Below are 17,228 nucleotides of genomic sequence, written 5' to 3'. Positions count from 1 at the left end.
TCATGGGGTATGTGTTCTGAGCCAAGGTGGTTATGAACTTGTAACCACAGGCCCTACTCCACACCTAGTCCTAGTGCAGAGAAAGTAGATAAGGAAGTGTTATTTACTCATTCTCATAAACACAAGAACTAGGGGTCACCCAATGAAATTAATAGGCATCAGGTTTAAAACAAACAAAAGGAAGTATTTCTTCACACAACACACAGTCAACCTGTGGAACTTCTTGCCAGAGGATGTTGTGAAGGCCAAGACCATAACAGGGTTCACAAAAGAACTAGATAAGTTCATGGAGGATAGGTCCATCAATGGCTATTAGCCAAGATGGGCAGGGATGGTGTCCCTAGTCTCTGTTTGCCAGAAGCTGGAATGGGCGACAGGGAATGGAGCACTTGATGATTCCCTGTTCTGTACACTCTCTCTGGGGCACCTGGCACTGGCCACTGTCAGTAGACAGGATACTGGACTAGATGGATCTTTGGTCTGACCCAGTATGGCCGTTCTTATGTCCTATCTCCACATCCTCCTTCATGTGAGGGTGTCATTCCCACCCAGAGAGACAGAGGCAGTGGCACGGGGCCTCCTTCTCACTCCAGAGTGGCAGCAGGGCTGCCCCAGTAGTTACCCTACCAATGAGGATGCAGCTGCTTAAGTGAGCGGGTGGGTGGGTGGGTGAGGGGACGCTGCTGCAGTCATCCTCTCCTGCCTCACAGCGACTCGTGTTGGGTGGCTGAGCCCCCAAGTCGGTGGGGCTGGCATTGACATTCCAGGAGGGGTGTGCCATTGGACTCTTGCAGCTAGTCAAAGGCTCAGGGGTGGGAAGGTTTTATCGCCTCGGTTTGCAATGTCATCCGGTAACATGTTGCAGCGCCAAGGCTTGTTTATCATGCTTCAACAGGCTGCAGGAGAACGAGCACATCTCCCCCAGTGCATGAAAAGGAAGCCCCGCCAGACCCTAATATGAGCGTCTCAGGTTACTCAGCAGTTTTGCAACACACAGACTATTCCAGAGCCTTCAGTCAAACCTCAGCTGCCGGCCAACACAGCCAGCCCCGCAAAATGTTTCACACGATTATTCTGACAAGAATCCACAGATACTATTTCTCCTTTCTAAGTGGAGTGTACAGTCCTGTACGTGGGGCCCCGAGGCACAGCTACGTTTTCAGCAGGGCCTGCTTTAGACTAGAATACCACCACTGCCGGTATCGAGCCACCTAACGCCCATTGAAATAAATAGGAGTTGGGCACCTCAGCACCCGTCAGGATTGGGGTCGGGGGCATGCATAGCGCTACAGAGCTAACGCTGGCCCAGGACCCCACTGCAAGGAAGGGGCATGAGCCTGCAACCATTGCAGCCAATGTTTACTAACGTCGGGGGCTTTGGACCAGGCCCTCGTGACTAGGGCAAGGGCCAGGAAGCATCCTGCTTGTCTCAGTGTTAGGGGAACAGAGAAATCCCTTGTGTGCTCTCCCTGTCTGTCACTTGGGACCCCCATCAGGCCCACGTGCCATTTGGGATGGGTCTCCTTGGGTGCATGCCGCACACACCTGCCCTTCTGTTCCGACTGTGCCAGCCGGTTCCTAGGCAGCTCCGTGACAGGCCTCATCAGGTGCTCGCAGTGCCCAGGGTGCCCCTTTCCTTCTATGCACCCCCCGGAGCAACGCAACGGGACCAGATGTGAGGCACTGGGGAATCCCTGGTGCACAGTCATCCTCTTGAAACACCTGGGGATGATTCCTGCCCCCTTTTCCAGATCACCATAAAACCAGATACATACCCTATGAACCAAGCCCCACCCCTCACCCCCACGTCCCTCCAGCCACTACCTTCATAACTGGAACCAGGCACTGGATGTAGGACTAGGCCAACCCTCCAGCCCCCAGGCAGGCTGCCCCAGCCCAGCTTGGCCCATCACTGCTGCAGGACATGGCCTAGAGGAAGCAGACACTTCACACAATTAGGGGATGGTTTTCTAATTTCAGCTGAAGCTTCGTCTCATCTCAGGCAGTAGCTGCCTGTGATTTAGGATGGTGTCCTGGGTTGCAGTCTGTGGCCCTTATCCTGCAAACACTCACATGATTTTATGTGCAGGTCTGTTTAACAAGAATGGCTTACTAGGGGGTTGCCTCAGGGGCGCTGGAACAACTTGTATAGTGGGGGTGCTGAGAGCCATTGAACCAAACTGTAAACCCTGCATATGATGGAAACCACTTCAAGCCAGGGGGTGCAGCAGCATCCCCCACTCCCATAGTTCCAGCACCTATGGGTTGCCTGGAAGGCTGCTGGGCCCAGATCCAAGGCTCACAAGCATGACAAGAAATTTGCACAGAAGGCCGGACTTGCCGATACCGTACCCCTTCCAGAGCGGCACCACTGACATCAAGGGCACTCTCAGTTCTAAGGGAGTCCTCTGTTCCAGCTCCACTTCAGACTGTAGAGCACGTACCATTGAGTGTGGGGAGGCTGCGGTCGGCCCCTGAGCCTCATGAACTCTGCCATGGAGCTGTGAGGTCTCCATGGCTTCAGGGGCAGTCACTACCTAAGGGGTATGCGCTCCTAGTTTGGACTCACCTCCCACGTTCCAGCGGCACCACTGTTTGAACCAGGCTCTGACTTCTCAGCATCGGAGGACTGGAAGGGGCACAGGGTCTGTCCCGCCCATCCCATCGATATGACTCTCCAAAGGTTCTGCCGACTCAGTGGCAGTGCCCTCCTTTTCCCTAGCAAAGGAGTTGTTGGTACCCCACTCCCTGGGGCCCTTCGCAGCAAACGTCGGATCCACCTTGTTTGCTGTACGGGAGTCCTGGCCCCAGTATCCACCATCAGAACCTTCCTGCTCAGCTTAGGAGGAGTCCCCCAACCTGCCTCTTCAACTGTCATAGAATAGGCATTCAAAACCGGTATTGGAGGAAGAACCACATAAGCCCGACTCCAACAACACTGCCGGTACCAGAGCAGTTCCCTTCCTTGTCACCAGACATCTCAGTGTCTTTGGCTCCCTCCTTGCCCCTGGATGACTGCTATCAGTTCCAGGACCTACTATACAGGGTGATGAGCACCTCCACCTCCCACTGGAGGAGGTACAGGACAAACAGCACCAGCTGCTTGATGTCTTGCAAGCCTCAATACCGTCCAGAGTGGCTCTACCGATTAACACCACCATTCTTCAACCAGCTCGGACTGTCTGGCACACTTTGGCCACTTGCGCATAGGCGCGGGAAGTAGGGGTGCTGCAGGAGCCCCAGCTTTTATGCAGAGCCGCTGGCCCCGCACCTGGGGCTCCACTCCCTGGCTCAGGTCCCAGAGGCTGGCCCCGCGCCCCACTCCACCTGGGGCCCTGCTCCCAGCCCTCCGCTCCCCAACCCCACACCTGGGGCTTGGGTCCCGGCTGCTGGCCCCGTGCCTGGGGCCACCCACTGCTCCCAGGCCTCTGCTCCCGGGGCCCCACGCCCAGCCCCCCCGCTCCCAGGGCTCCACTCCCAGGGCCCTGCTCCCGGCCCCACAGCTGGGGCTCTGCTCCTGGCCCTGCACATGGGGTCCCGGCTGCCAGCCCCTGCCCAGGGCTCCGCTCCTGGCCTCACCCCCAGCGGTGGCCACAGCCTGAGCCCCTTGACCCCTGTCTGGGTCCCCTCATCCCGGAAACACATCCCTACTCCCAGCCTCAGCTCGGGGGCAGGGGGCGCGGACAGGGGTAAGGGGGCTAGCTTTCAGCACACCTACTACTAAAAATGTTCCAGTGCCACTGCACTTGCACCCCCACCTCAAGGGGGTGGGAGAAGAGGTACGCTGTACCTGCAAGGGGGGTCTGAGTTTCTGTTCTCTCGCACCCCCCACTCAATTTCCTCATCCTACAGGTGGCCAGGGAGTGAAACTGACAAGACCATGCACACTCCACGTCGGTGGAAAAAGAAGTCAAACAACTGGAGTTTTCTCGCCCACCATTAATGCAATGATTCAGCACTCCTCAATTCTTCCATCAGCGGCCCTCTGAGCCGCCTCACAAATGACAGAAGACCCAACGGCCCCGTTCCAGGTTCATCTCCACAGCCTTTGGCAGCTCATATGCAAGTCTTCGCAGAAGTGATATTTCTGAATGCATCTAGAGAGCCGGCAACCACCTTGCCTCATGCCACACACCCACCCCACCCCCTTCAGGGGGCATCTAGCACTCTTCTTACCAGCTTGGAGTGCAGTAACAGGCAAGTGGGTCCTGGATGTCATTCAACATGGCATACGATTGAGTTCACAATGCTACCTCCCTCACGTCCCCCAGCCACACCTCAGGGACCACTCTCAGGGCAGTGTCCTTGTGATGTTGCACTCCATATGATTTTATGAAAATATGCTAATGCGTGTGAATATAATGTAACTGGAATATGCTTCATGCAAAAGGTCTCTTGTAAGGTATCATTACAAAGCTTATAATCTACTGAGTGTGGTCATCCTATTTGTATGAATGTAACATTCTTGTATCTGAAACTAGAAATATGAAATATAACTCTGAGGTCCTATTGTAACTATGCAAAGTGTGGGCCATTAATGGTGGTTTTGGAATCTTGATGGCTCCCATTAACCAGGACAATTGACTGTAGATGGCTCTGTTTACTTGCAAGCCTTCCTGTGAGTCAGGCCAGGAAGAATGAAAGCTTGGGGGTCTCACAGGACATGTGACCATGTCACCTGGTACTGTCTGGAACCCATCTTAAACCTGGTGTTTTTCCATTTAGAAGGAGGAGTGGGGATCTAGAGAGAAAAAAGATTCCTGCCTTGTGCCAAAGCTATAAAAGGGGGTGGAACAGAACAAAGGGGGCTGCAGTCATGAGAAACCCCCTAAGCTAACAAGAACTGTACCAGGGGAAAGGATTGGGCCCAGACTAGGAAGGAGTCTAGTCTGTGAAAAAAATTAATGGAGATATCTTATTTCCTAGAATTGGAAGGGACCTTGAAAGTCCAGCCCCCTGCCTTCACTAGCAGGACCAAGTATTGATTTTGCCCCAGATCCTTCAGTGGCCCCCTCAAGGATTGAACTCATAACTGGGTTTAGCAGGCCAGTGCTCAAACCACTGAGCTATCCCTCCCTCCTCGTTGAAACATATTATTGAAACATCTCTGAGGGTAAGAGTTTATCTGGATTCAGTTTTCTACTGTATTAGGCTTAGACTTGTGTGTTTTGGTTTTATTTTGCTTGGTAACTTACTTTGTTCTGTCTGTTATTACTTGGAACCACTTAAATCCTACCTTTTATATTTAATAAAATCACTTTTTATTTATTAATTAACCCAGAGTAAATGATTAATATCTGGGGGAGAAAACAACTGTGCATATCTCTCTATCAGTGTTATAGAGGGCAGACAATTTATGAGTTTACCCTGTATAAGCTTTTTTATACAGAGTAAAATGGATTTATTTGGGATTTGGATCCCACTGGGAGCTGGGGAGCTGGGTGCTAGATATAGGAGCACTTCTTAAGCTGTTTCCAGTTAAGTCTGCAGCTTTGGAGGACATGGTTCAGACCCTGAGTCTGTGTTTGCAGCAGGCTAGCATGTCTGGCACAACCAGGCAGGGCACTGAAGTCCCAAGCTGCCAGGGAAAACGGGCTCAGAGGTAGTCTCAGCACATCAGGTGACAGTCCAAAGGGGGTTTCTGTGACCCAACCTGTCACAGTTTTCACCTTACAAGTGGACTCCCTGCTGCAAAGCTGAGTGATAGAACCTGTTCCTACAACCTATCCGGGTCCAGGGTTCTACTCCATCTAGTTCCCAAGAAGACGGATAGGTGGAGACTGATCTTAGACCTCAGTCGTCTCAACCACTTCATATGCAGGCCAAAGTTTAGTATGGTCACCTTAGCAACCGTCATAACTTTGCTAGAAAAAGGCATGTGGTTTACAGCTCTCGATATACAGGACGCTTACTTTCACATGGATATCCATACTATCCACAGGCATTTGAGCTTCATGGCAGAAACTCAATATGTCCAATACATGGTTCTACCTTGCGGATTCACCACTGCTCCACGGGTCCTCACCAAAGTTCCCTCGGTAGTGGTGGCCCATCTTCAGCATCAGAAGGTCCTTATATTCCCTTATCTCAACAACTGGCTGATAGCAGCGTGATCCAAAAAGAAGGCTCAAGCCTCAATCTCCATGCTACTCACACTCCTCTCCTCCTTAGGGATGAGCATAAACCTCAGAAAATCGACTTTGGATCCCAAACAATCCCTAGAATTCATTGGGGCCCACATCAATGCGGTCTTCGCATGCGCCTGTCTACCGGAGGTCAGGTTCCAGAGACCCCACAAGAACGGATGGTCTCCACCGCCAGTTCTTCTGTTCCAGCCAGGGCTTACCTTTCCCTTCTTGGCCACATGGTGGCCTGCCCGCATGTTACCGCCTTCATTCATCTTCACTTTCACTGCCTGCAACTGTGGCTCCAGAGGGCCTATTCTCCCATGCACCATACCACGGACTTCCTACTGACAGTTCCCTCCGAAAGTTCTCTCCTCCCGCCAATGGCAGAGGGCCCCAGGTCAGGTCTGCACTGGGATTCCCTTCCTCCCGTCCTCTGCACATACCTAAGTGTTTTGCTGGGTTGGGGCCTTGATATTGCGAGTACGAGGATGGACACTGTCTGATTAAGGGCGAGACTGGGAAGGACTGCTTAAAATGCAGCACCGAGGGCACAAAATGGTGCTGAGCGGGTGTCACCAACATTCTCACAAAGTGGGCCGCGGACTGGGAGAGACGCCATGCACAGGCTTGTGGAGAACTGACAGCTCAGAAAGCAGGAGCTGCATGGGAGGCCGTGCCCAGCCACAAAAGTCTTTCCCTTTGGGCCAAGCTGGTTGTCTTTAAGCGCTCTACCCCAGGGATTTGAGATGCACAAGTGTCCTTGAAAAGTGAAATTCACCTCTGTGCTGAAGGCCTTTGGCTACTTATGTCCCACATAAGACCTCAAATGAGAGCCCACTGCCTGGGGCACTGCCTCCTTTGTGTTGGGCTTGCTGCCCTTTGATGCGAGAGGCAGGAGGGCAAGTAGAAGGGGCTGCTTAGCTCACTCCCCCACCCCTTATTAAACACCAGGGTCTCTACACTCGACAGCATCAGCCGCTCTTAACTGCCTATTTGAGGAGCAGCAGTCGTGAAGAAGCACACTAATATTCCTTTGCAGCAAGACGGCAGGACGTGAGCCCAGGCTCCTCCAGCTTGGTGACATGATAAGGAGAACAGCAGTACCAGACCGTGGCCAGGCCAGATAAGCCATGCGGAGTGGGCGGGCTGTTTTTCTCAAGCTACTCCTTTTGTAGTATGTAGCCCAACTAACTCCTGAGGCCCTTACTGCGCAGCTACGCTGCTTTTTAGTTAAAACCCAGAACCCCAGCAACAAACTGCAAAGAAAAATGGAGGGCTTAGAAAAGGACCATCCTTACTCGGGATCTTCCCAGCAGCCTCCACCAGCCAGAGAGGAATACACTGTGCCAGGTAACATTACAAAGTTAAGTATCAGCCGTGTTAGTCTGTATCTACAAAAACAACAAGGAGTCTGGTGGCACCTTAAAGACTAACAGATTTATTTGGGCATGAGCTTTCGTGAGTAAAAACCTCACTTCTTCGGTGAGGTTTTTACTCACGAAAGCTCATGCCCAAATAAATCTGTTAGTCTTTAAGGTGCCACCAGACTCCTTGTTGTTTTTATTACAAAGTTAATGTCATGACGGGTAGAACGGGAGCTTGTTATAGTCTAATGCATCACTAGACGTCTTAGTAGAAAAGAGATACAATTGCAACTCACCAATAGCGTGCAAAAAAAGAGTTAAATGATTGAAACTATGTACGTAAGCTACGGTAGATGCTTGGTATACAGAGTATGGAAGAAACAGATGATTGCCCTGCACAAACTAACAGTCAGGTTATTTTTCTCATTGTCGCAAAGGATACAAGCATTTGGAAATGCTTCCACAAGTACTCCTGTTCTTTATGCAAACCCTAGTCAGTCTGCTTCTCAGCCTTTCGGTACTCTCTCACAATAATGAAAGACATGGACTGGAGGTCTCGGATTGATCAGTCAAAAAGAATTTGCTTAGGCTGGTGTGTAAAGGTGGCACAGGTTTTATTACACTTAGCCTAGAATATTTTTCTCAGAGTTAATTAGTTTGTTTCTCAGCAAGTTTTGACAGTCTCTTAGCTCACAAAAAGAAATAAGGAGTTGATCTCTGTTACACATGCAAAGTACAACATGCATCAGTATCTAAATGCATCCTGGTTTAATAACCACCAGTGAATTCATCCCATCGGTCCTGTGAGTGTCCTTCTACCATTTGACATAGCCAGTCTTCTCAGCAAATGTCCTGCTGCTTTACTATTTGACAGACAACAGGTTATCCACTGATCACTGTAAGCCTTGGCAGGTCACTAAAATAATTCCTTCGGAGGGGGCATTGTTATTAGGGATTGTCAATATGGCATTTTTATACCTTTAGAACGTGATATTTCACAACATTCCTGTGCTGAGAATTAAGGGCAGCCTCTGCCATTGTATAGGACTATGGCACACACCCCTTACTACATATTGTCCACTTTCTATTACACATTTTGAATCACATTGTAATCTCCCAACCTTTCCCTGTCTTGTCTGTTTAGATTGTGAGCTTCTCATGGATGGGGACTGTCTCTTACTGGGTCTCTATAGCGCCCAGCATGGGGAGGCATTACTGTAATAATAATAATTCTGTAGCCTGGTGCTCAGCTCAGGGTGGGATTCAAAGCACGTGAAAGAAGCATTCCCAGAGTTAATTTCCCATCATTGCCTCCTGTTCAGGGTTACAGATCCAGAGAAGGCTATTCTTGGCTTAGCACACCAGATGGGCAGTCAGGAGATACTGGTTCTATTCCCAGAACAGTCAGATTCCTTGTGACCAAGTCACTTTGCCTGTCTGTGCCTCAGTTTCTCCATTTGGTGATAACCCTTCCTGGTGCTCCCAGGGCTTGTTTGGGAAGCTTAATGCATTAACGTGCTTTGTGGCTGTTGGCTGGAAGGTGTAATTATTTCGAACAGTTGTCTGTGTTTAGTTTAGTGTATGTTGTGCAGGTCTGTTTGAGATTATGAAAGTCACAACTCATTTATTCTTTTAATGTATCAGTTACATGCCACATTCCTCACTCCCGACTCCACACCATCCCTCACTAGAGCTGGTGCAGAGATGTGTTATATTCTGCCTGCACGGCACCTCTGCGGCCATGAGTCTCAGCCAAGGAGTCTGCTAGCAGCTCTGCCCTGAGCCTTGTTCACGATGCACTGAGGCGCAGGGAGGGAGAAACAGGGCATGTACATACAGACCAAGTTACCGCAACTCGGTGCTCCTAGTGGGCAGGTGTCCGTAGCACAGGGATAACTTTGGGGCTGGGCCTCAGAAGATCGGGGTGGAAATCATGGCCTCAGTGAAGTCAATAGGAGCTTTGTCATTGACAGCAGCCCTGAGTTCTGTCCCCAGCTCCACCATTGGACAGCAAGTCACTGAGCCAAAACCACCAGCCCACAGAGGCAGTGAGGGCTAATTCATGAATGGGTGATGTGCCAGCCCTGTGCCACTGGAGCTTTTCACACAGGGTTAATGGGGGTCTTGTGCTGGGCCCTGCGCTGCAGAGAATTGTGTCTCCTTTCTGCAAACAGCCGTCAGCACAGGGAGTCACGCTGGGTGCATCTGCTCTGCAATTAGGCGCCTGCAGCTGGCCTGTGCCAGCTGACTCAGGCTCGCTTGGGCTGCGTTGTAGATGTTCAGGCTCAGGCTGCAGCCCAAGCTCTGGGACGGTCCCATCTTGCAGGGTCCTAGAGCCCAGACTCCAGACCGAGCCTGAACATCACAATGAAACGGCCCCTTTGCTTGAGCCAGCTGGCCGCAGGTGTCTAATTGCAGTGCAGACAGACCCTGTGACTGTCATTATTCCCGGCAGTGAGTGCTTGGCCTGTCAGACAGGAATGTTCCTGGTCCCTGACTGGCTGAAACCCATTAGGCCTCAGTCCTGCCAGGTGCCAAGTACTCCGACCCCACTCCAACAGAGCCCGGGAACTCATTCCTGATGGAGCCTCTCCCTGCTCTCCTCAGGACTGCTTGCCCCCGGAGCATCCGAGTGCCTTCCCGTACTGTCAGAGCCGGGCCAGGGTGCGTCGCCTCTCGCAGGATCTGGCCCTTCCACAGGAGAGGAGCTGATGAGAAGAGCCACGCGTGAGCACCTACTGCAGATTGGCAGATAGTGATCCCTGGCTCTTCTCACTAGTAGATTTCAAAGCACTTTGTAGAGGAGGTCAGTGTCATTACCCCCGTATTACAGATGGGAAGTAAGAACAGCCACACTGGGTCAGACCAAAGGTCCATCTAGCCCAGTATCCTGTGTGCCGACAGTGGCCAATGCCAGGTGCCCCAGAGGGAATGAACAGAACAGGGAATCAGCGAGTGATCCATCCCCTGTTGCCCACTCCTAGCTTTGGCAGCCAGAGGCTAGGGACACCCAGAGCATGGGTTTACATCCCTGACCACCTTGCTAATAGCCCTCCATGAACTTCTCATTCTTTTTTAATGCAGTTCAAGAGACTTCCCCAGGGTCACCCAGCAGCCAGTTGCAGAGTTGGGATTAGAATGCAGGTCTGAGGAGTCCCAGGCCAGTGTGTATCCACTAGGCCACAATGAATACTCAGTGTAGGGAAAACTGGATAAACCTTGGGATTCATGAATACCTGGCAGCTCTCCAAGTACAGATGAGCAATGAATACATGAGCCTTCAAATAGCAGCAAATTCAGCTCAGAGGGAGGTAAAGCCACATGTCCAGGCCCACTCAGAGCCGAGGAAGCCAAGCGTGGGACTAACTAACAGACAAGAGATGGGAGAGACAGAATGACACCCTGCCAATCCAAAAGGCTTTGGGTTAACAGCCTGCAGGCTTTCCAAGTAGCTGCTATGCAAAGATTTAATGGGAGACAATGTTCTGGATGCAGCACCCACTGCCCTGTGGGAACTATTGTCCAAGAAGCTGGGCATGTCCAGTCCATGCCCAAAGCCCGTCTGCTTTCATTAAAGTGTTATCTGCAGCATGAAGGATGTGATCACTTGCCCCTTATCTGCGGCCTCTAGGGCACTGCTGTCCCATGATAGCTGGCTGTCTGGCTGAGGTGACTCCCTTCCACTAGCAGGCCCCACCCCAGGGTGCTCCCGCTCAACTCACCTGCTGTGTCCCTGTCATTGCCAGGGCTAGTCTTCAGTCATGACACCACATTGACAATTGGTCTGTTCTTGTAGGGGCCATCACGCACCGCCTGCGAGACCGAGAGCTGCTGAGGAAAAGGAAAGCAGAAGCACAGGAGAAAGATACTGTCCAGTGGGTTCTGGGGTAAATTATACTTACACCCAGGGGAATTTGATCTTAGCGACAGGGAAGCACCCCTTGTACACAGGGAACGGCCACGTGCTGCACTGTGACTCGGACTATGTGCTCACATGGGGGGGTGGAAGAACCCCTTTGCACTGTTATGGTGCGTCCCCTCTGGCAGAGCGGGAAGTAGGCAGAGCCGGGGTGAGCTGGTGCTGGGTGGGAGAGAGACGAGCCCCTGCTGGGAGCCGCGGGGCTGTAACTCTGCCTCCAAGGGCTACTTGTGGGATGATGCTGCCTACACACCACCCCGGCTCAGGGCGGGGCCCAATGGCCAAGTCTAGCCCTGTCCCTTTGAACACGTGCAGTGGTAAGTGCAATGAACGCCACTATGCTACTGCCCAGGGGAGGAGCACAAGTAAAGAAAGGACCCACGGATCCAAATCTTCTGCTGGTCAAACATTCACAAACGTCCTGGTGAGCTCAGGGATCACTGACAGAGCACGTGGGGGAAACCAATCCGCTGCCCAAGGCAGCCATGAGGTTTTACCCAGCATGCCGCACGCAATGGGCTATTCTGCAGTGGGTGGCCGGGCTGGTGGACAGAAAGTAAAGGGGCTCAATACTAGCCCCAGGCTCCCTCATGCAGACACATCCCCCCGCCAGACCCCAGAGACAGCCCCAGTCTCCTGCCAGCCCCCAGCTAGGACTTAATACACATTAGCCTTCTCATCTACCCTCTAGTTCCCACTGACCCAGACATCCCAGCACCATCCCCACCTCCTCTGGTGCCCCAGACACCCTCCAGCCTCCCCTCCCCTCTGCCTGCCCCAGCCTAGGAGCTGCCAAGTGGTGTGCAGCTCCATGTCCTATCTCTCACCGCTGCTCCAGGCAGCGTGTATTGACCATAAGCTGGCATTTATTGTGATACACAGATTGTGTGGGTGCAAAGTAGCTCATTAAATAATTTGCATAAACTGTCAGACATGGAGCCACACAAAACTTGGCAGCTGTGGGAGACCTTGGGCAGGGAGAAGGAATGGTGATTCAGGGTTGGTGTGAGTCACGCTGCCTCTCAGGGCTGCTCCTGCTCCCTTGCTCTGGACTGGGCCATCTAGCCCTTCCTCCGGTGACCAAACCATCACAGCTCAGGGCACCTGCACCCACTGTAGGCTCCCAGATTCCCAGCCATCTTTCTCCCTCCTGACCAGACTGCACACCTCCCTGCCTACACTGGGAGATCCCCAGCAGTCTGGCTGCCTACGCAGCCTGCTTGACTTTTCTCCTCAGAGACAGCAAACAGGGTAATTGACACAGCTAAGTTACCACACGGCTCTGCCTAAGCAAGCACATTTATTCTTAAGATGAAAGCATTCCAGAGAAAACAGGAAAACAGTAACAGAATCCAGTGAGCTCACCAGAGATCACCCTGACTCCAGCAAGTCCTTCAAACCCCACGGAGTGGTTTTCCTGCAGTCACAACTTCACCTCAGCTTCAACTCAGAACAAGCCCTCTCAGTCTTATGCTGTCTCAGTAGGCTAAATTCCTTCCAACTCTTCCCTAAGGATTGGGGGCCCCCTGGGACCTGTTTGCTGGCTCAGGAAGAAGGCCCTGAGTCAGTTTAAACTCTGGATATTTAATCAGAAGTTCTTTCTTTGGCTGCTGGTCCCTGGAGAAGCCAGCTTGGACCAGTATATGTGAGCCTCTCTCCAGGTGGTGGTACCTCTCTGGAGGCTTTGCCCACTCACCCTGCTGGCAAGACACTTGGCTTTAGGCATGAGCCCCTATTGCCCAGGCAAGCTCAGAATTCACCAGCTGTGTGCATCAATCCATAGGAAAGCCTATGTTGGCCATGGTGCATTATCTTCCCAGGCAGTGATTTCTCTCCCAGAATAGCAAGTTTGCCCACATCTATGTTACAAAGGGGAGAGGCACTAATGCCCAGGCCAGGTCTAACTACAGACTTTTGCCAGCGTCGCTCTATGTGTGACCTGTGACGGATGTAGCTGTGCCAGCCAAAGCCCCTAGTGCAGCCAGCTATAGCAGCAGAACGATACTTTTGCCAGGAGCGTTTAGTTTGCTTGGGCTGGGCTGGGCTGGGCTGGGGGAGAAGAGGAGTGGCTGGACTAAGCTACACCAGCAATAATGCTGAGCTTCACTGGCCTAGTTGTGTCCACAGGAGGAGCTCTTGGCCAGTAGAGCACAGCACCACAGCTACACTGACAAAGCGCTCTTTGCGTAGGGGAATCCAACACCCAACTCACATTGAAAGTGCCTGGCAGCTGGGGGCTTCCCTCTCCTTGGTGCCTGGGGGGTTGTCCCCTGGTTCACGGTGCTGGGTGAGATGCTGTAATGTTCCGACAGAGAGCGGGGTAAGAGCGCAGGGCCCAAGAGGGGCCGAGGAGCTGGGAGAAGAAGAGGCCGACAGCAGGGTACAGAGCCAGAGCCTCAGCCTGACGTGCAAGAGGAGGTGGAGAAGGAGCCCCCAGAGAAAGCACAGGCATCTCCAGGGCACCATGAGGAGGAACCCGCCCTGTCTGTGGCTCAAGGGCTGTCTGGTGGGACTCAGCAGGAGGCGGTAGAGGGCCCCCCTGCTCAGGATATTCTGCATCCAGCAGGTAAGCGGTTAGAGACCCTCGGGGATCAGAGCATATTCCCAGAGAACTCTCCCCTAGGTGCATCCTTGGGGAGGAGAGGAACTGCCCAGGCAGGCAATGGAGCAGTGACTGGCTAGCTGCAGAGCCTTTCCTCGCTCAGGCCTCCTTTGTACACAGCGGCGACAAAGCTGCAGCAACCTCCTGGCACCCCGCTTGCTGAGCCAGTCTGTTCCAAACGGCAACCCCTGGGAAGGCCCCGCTTCCCTTGCCACAAGTGCCACAAGGCGGGAGTGGAGTGGATAGCTCTGTCTAGGCCTTCGGGGAGGTCCTCGCAGCAGGGATGTCCCAGACAGTCAGTGCAGAGGGGGCAGAGCCGAGCAGGGAACAAAAAGGGGATCCCGCCAAGTCCAGTCCCAAGAGGAACCCATTCATCACCAGTGCAGCCTGGAAATGGCAGGTGTGGAGAGTCTGGGGCCCAAGGCTTCTCCCCATAGGTATCCCATGGGACAGCTACAAAGGTGACAGGGTCCCTGTATTACCTTGGCCTCTTCCTGGCTCACAAGGAACTCACTGGGACTTAGCGCTGTTGACATCAGGCCGTTCATGTTTATTCCACAGGGGGCAACCTGGAGATTGGGCTGAGATTCCTAGAACTGGCTATGGGATTTGGGTGCCCATTTCCCATTGACATTGATGGAAATGGAACATCCACCTCCCCTAGGGGCTTTGAAACCATCCCCTCAGACCAGACCCTGTTGCTCTTTTCCTGAACACCCTCCTACCTCTGAGCTCGACCTTCTGGTTCCCCCACTTCTGGGTTTGCCAGTCCGAACCCCCTCCTCCCAGGCAGTAACTGCAGACAACACTCCGCAGCCCCAAACACACACACTGCTCCCAGGACAGGACTGCAGACTAATTTCCCCACAGCCCCCTTTCTGCTGCCAACTTCCTGGCTTTATCAACTGGCCCAGCTCCTCCCCCAGCAGGACTTTGTCAGCAATTAGGCTTTAGCAATCCCTGGCTTTCCTCCAGGGGCAAGTTAATTGGCCTAATTTACCCCTTCTGGCTCTGTGTGTGGAGGACACCCCCTCACAAAGGGATAGGAACCTTTCCTTTTTTTTTAAATAAAAGCTAAGATTCTCAAGTGATCACGATTCCAGCAGCTGGGGAGTTAAGGAAAATACCGTGACACTCAACATGGAAATGGCTTTTCTCGTTCTCTTTTACAGAGCTAGGGGAAGCACCAAAGTCAGAAGAAGCAGGAATATCAGAGGCTTTGAATATCCCTCTGGAAAATGACCATACAGATAATGGATACTACCCCTCAGTTTTATTTTGATCTTTTTTTCCTTCCCATTGCTTTGGTCAAAGTCCAGCCACCGTAGAATGATTTAGATCTGCTATTCCTGTGTGAGCAATAAAAACTAAACACTTGCACCATCGTCTCCCATCACTGGTATTTTGCCTACCTAGGAATAGTGGGGAAATATTATCCCTCTAAAATTCAGCAGCTGTGTGCTCAGGACTATATCACAGACCTTGGGCATTCTCTTCCAACCCCCTCCCCTCACCCGATTCCCTCTGCTGCTCCTCCCAGCAGCCCCTACTCCCGCTGAAGTCCGGAGGGTTCCATGGCAGAGCCCATGTCTGGATTGGGCCTTGCAACATGGACTTGGATCTCAGGCAGCACTGAAGAGCCAGCTCTTTATCCAGCTTTCCAGTCGCTCTGGACACGTAACTACAGCGTAGCTTCACGTGACTCTCCCAGACAGACCCAGGGAGGTGGGCGGGCCGGAGTTTAATTGACTGTCCCGGCAGCTGTGGACACAGCTCTCTAGCGGTGACGAATCTTAGGCCTTTCCAAAGTCTCTTCGCTTTGATCTACATTTTGTACTTTTCCTTCGTGGCATCTGCTCCCCACAGCCCCTTCACGGACCATGAGGGAGGGAAGCTGTGTTGCGCTTTCACCTTTCACTTGTCAAACTCACTCAGACACTCTTTAGCTGCTTTGCATAAACCTTGCACCTTGGACATGGCTTCCTGTGTCGACAGCGCCAGGAGCACACAGGTAAGGCCAGGAAAAGGATAAAGAATGCATTGAAGGTGTCCCAAAGTCTTTCAGAGAGACAGTGCTGTGTTTCTAGCATCCAAAACCATAACATTGCCCTTTAAGCAGTGTCTGGATCACAGGGAGGATGTGGCTTACCCCCCGAACATTGAGCTGGGCACATATCTCCACATCCCATGGCTAAAGACAGCCATAGATTCCATGCTTACTGCTATGCTGAAGAAGGCTAGAGGCTGGCAATTTCTTATTCCATGCCTACATGTTATAATGGGGATAAAGGGTCGTCCAGGCAAGGTGCTCAGTGCCTTGCAGGACTGAGCCCAGAATGGCCTCAACTAAGTGGATGCTGCAGAATGTCCTAGCAGAATGGGCCCCATTCTCAGGGGTGCTGAGCTCCAGGGCTCACGTTGACTTAAACAGGAGTTGTAGGTTCTCAGCACCTCTGAAATCAGGCACTGTGGCCAAAATCTTCATACTTGGGTGCCCAGAGGTAGCCAGTTGAGGCCTCCTCCAGTTCCCACTGAACTCAACGAAAGTCTTCTCCTGAGCTCAGTGGATACTGGCCTAATTTTCAGAGATGGGAGCCTCTGCAGCCGTATTGCTTTGCTCAGGAACTGTGGGGTTTCAGTGTGTCTGGAACCGGGCTGGGCTTATAGAGGCACCTACCTGTAAGTATCCTTGGTTAAAAATGTCAGCCTGTCAGTGCCTTAGTGACACTGCAGCCCAGTAGCCAAATGATGTGTTCAGAAGAAGGTCAAGGAGATTTTGGCTAAAATACATGGTTTCTAGTCAACTCTGGATACTGTCACCAACTCATTTGCACCAGACTCTGGTGTGAGCGAGCAGGAGTGAGTGGCCAGTTAACAGTGCATTACAAGGGCAGGTTACAGTGTGCTGTGTGCCCCGGGCTAGCCCCACCAATCTCTCCTGCCCCTCTCCTGAGGTCAAGCACAAGCCTCCCTTCTGGTCCCTGCCAATTCTAGGGCTCTGTGGATGCCTAGGACTCCTGACTTGACCATATGGACCCCATAGCCCCTGCCACTCCAGTGTGCCGGCCCCTGGCTCCCCATGGCAGGTGGAGCCATGTAGGGTTGGTCCAAGATCCCTCTACCCTGGCAGTACAAAGAGATCTTAGTGGGCCCAGAGGATCGATCATACACCCGGCAGCCTAGTGATTAGCAGGGATCAGGCCCTTGCATTCAGC

General features: G+C 52.4%; 1 protein-coding gene across 2 annotated transcripts; it reads left to right on the top strand.

Moving 5' to 3' along the window:
• The first annotated feature begins 7,192 nt into the window (after nucleotides 1-7,192).
• On the top strand, nucleotides 7,193-15,398 carry HEMGN (hemogen). 2 transcript variants are annotated; one of them, XM_054033153.1, is made up of 4 exons: nucleotides 7,193-7,478; nucleotides 11,289-11,379; nucleotides 13,724-13,977; nucleotides 15,186-15,398. In XM_054033153.1, exons 1-4 carry the CDS (start codon nucleotides 7,397-7,399, stop codon nucleotides 15,293-15,295), a joined length of 537 nt encoding a protein of 178 aa, XP_053889128.1. In that variant the 5' UTR covers nucleotides 7,193-7,396; the 3' UTR covers nucleotides 15,296-15,398. The 2 variants fall into 2 exon arrangements, with proteins under 2 accessions (XP_053889128.1, XP_053889129.1); XM_054033154.1 differs by having other exon boundaries at nucleotides 7,196-7,478; nucleotides 11,289-11,367.
• The last annotated feature ends 1,830 nt before the right edge of the window (nucleotides 15,399-17,228 follow it).

Source organism: Malaclemys terrapin, chromosome 6 (genome assembly GCF_027887155.1).
Source record: "Malaclemys terrapin pileata isolate rMalTer1 chromosome 6, rMalTer1.hap1, whole genome shotgun sequence".
In the NCBI taxonomy this organism is placed as follows: domain Eukaryota; kingdom Metazoa; phylum Chordata; order Testudines; family Emydidae; genus Malaclemys; species Malaclemys terrapin.
Note: the sequence above shows the minus strand (reverse complement) of the source record. Positions and strands in the feature narration are given on the sequence as shown.

Bases quoted from the DNA above. Each gene is read 5' to 3' on its own strand.
- HEMGN (XM_054033153.1), top strand. From the start codon at position 7,397: ATGGAGGGCTTAGAAAAGGACCATCCTTACTCGGGATCTTCCCAGCAG. The intron at 11,380-13,723 runs GTAAATTATACT...ATGTTCCGACAG, and splicing joins ACTGTCCAGTGGGTTCTGGG to AGAGCGGGGTAAGAGCGCAG. The intron at 13,978-15,185 runs GTAAGCGGTTAG...TCTCTTTTACAG, and splicing joins GGATATTCTGCATCCAGCAG to AGCTAGGGGAAGCACCAAAG.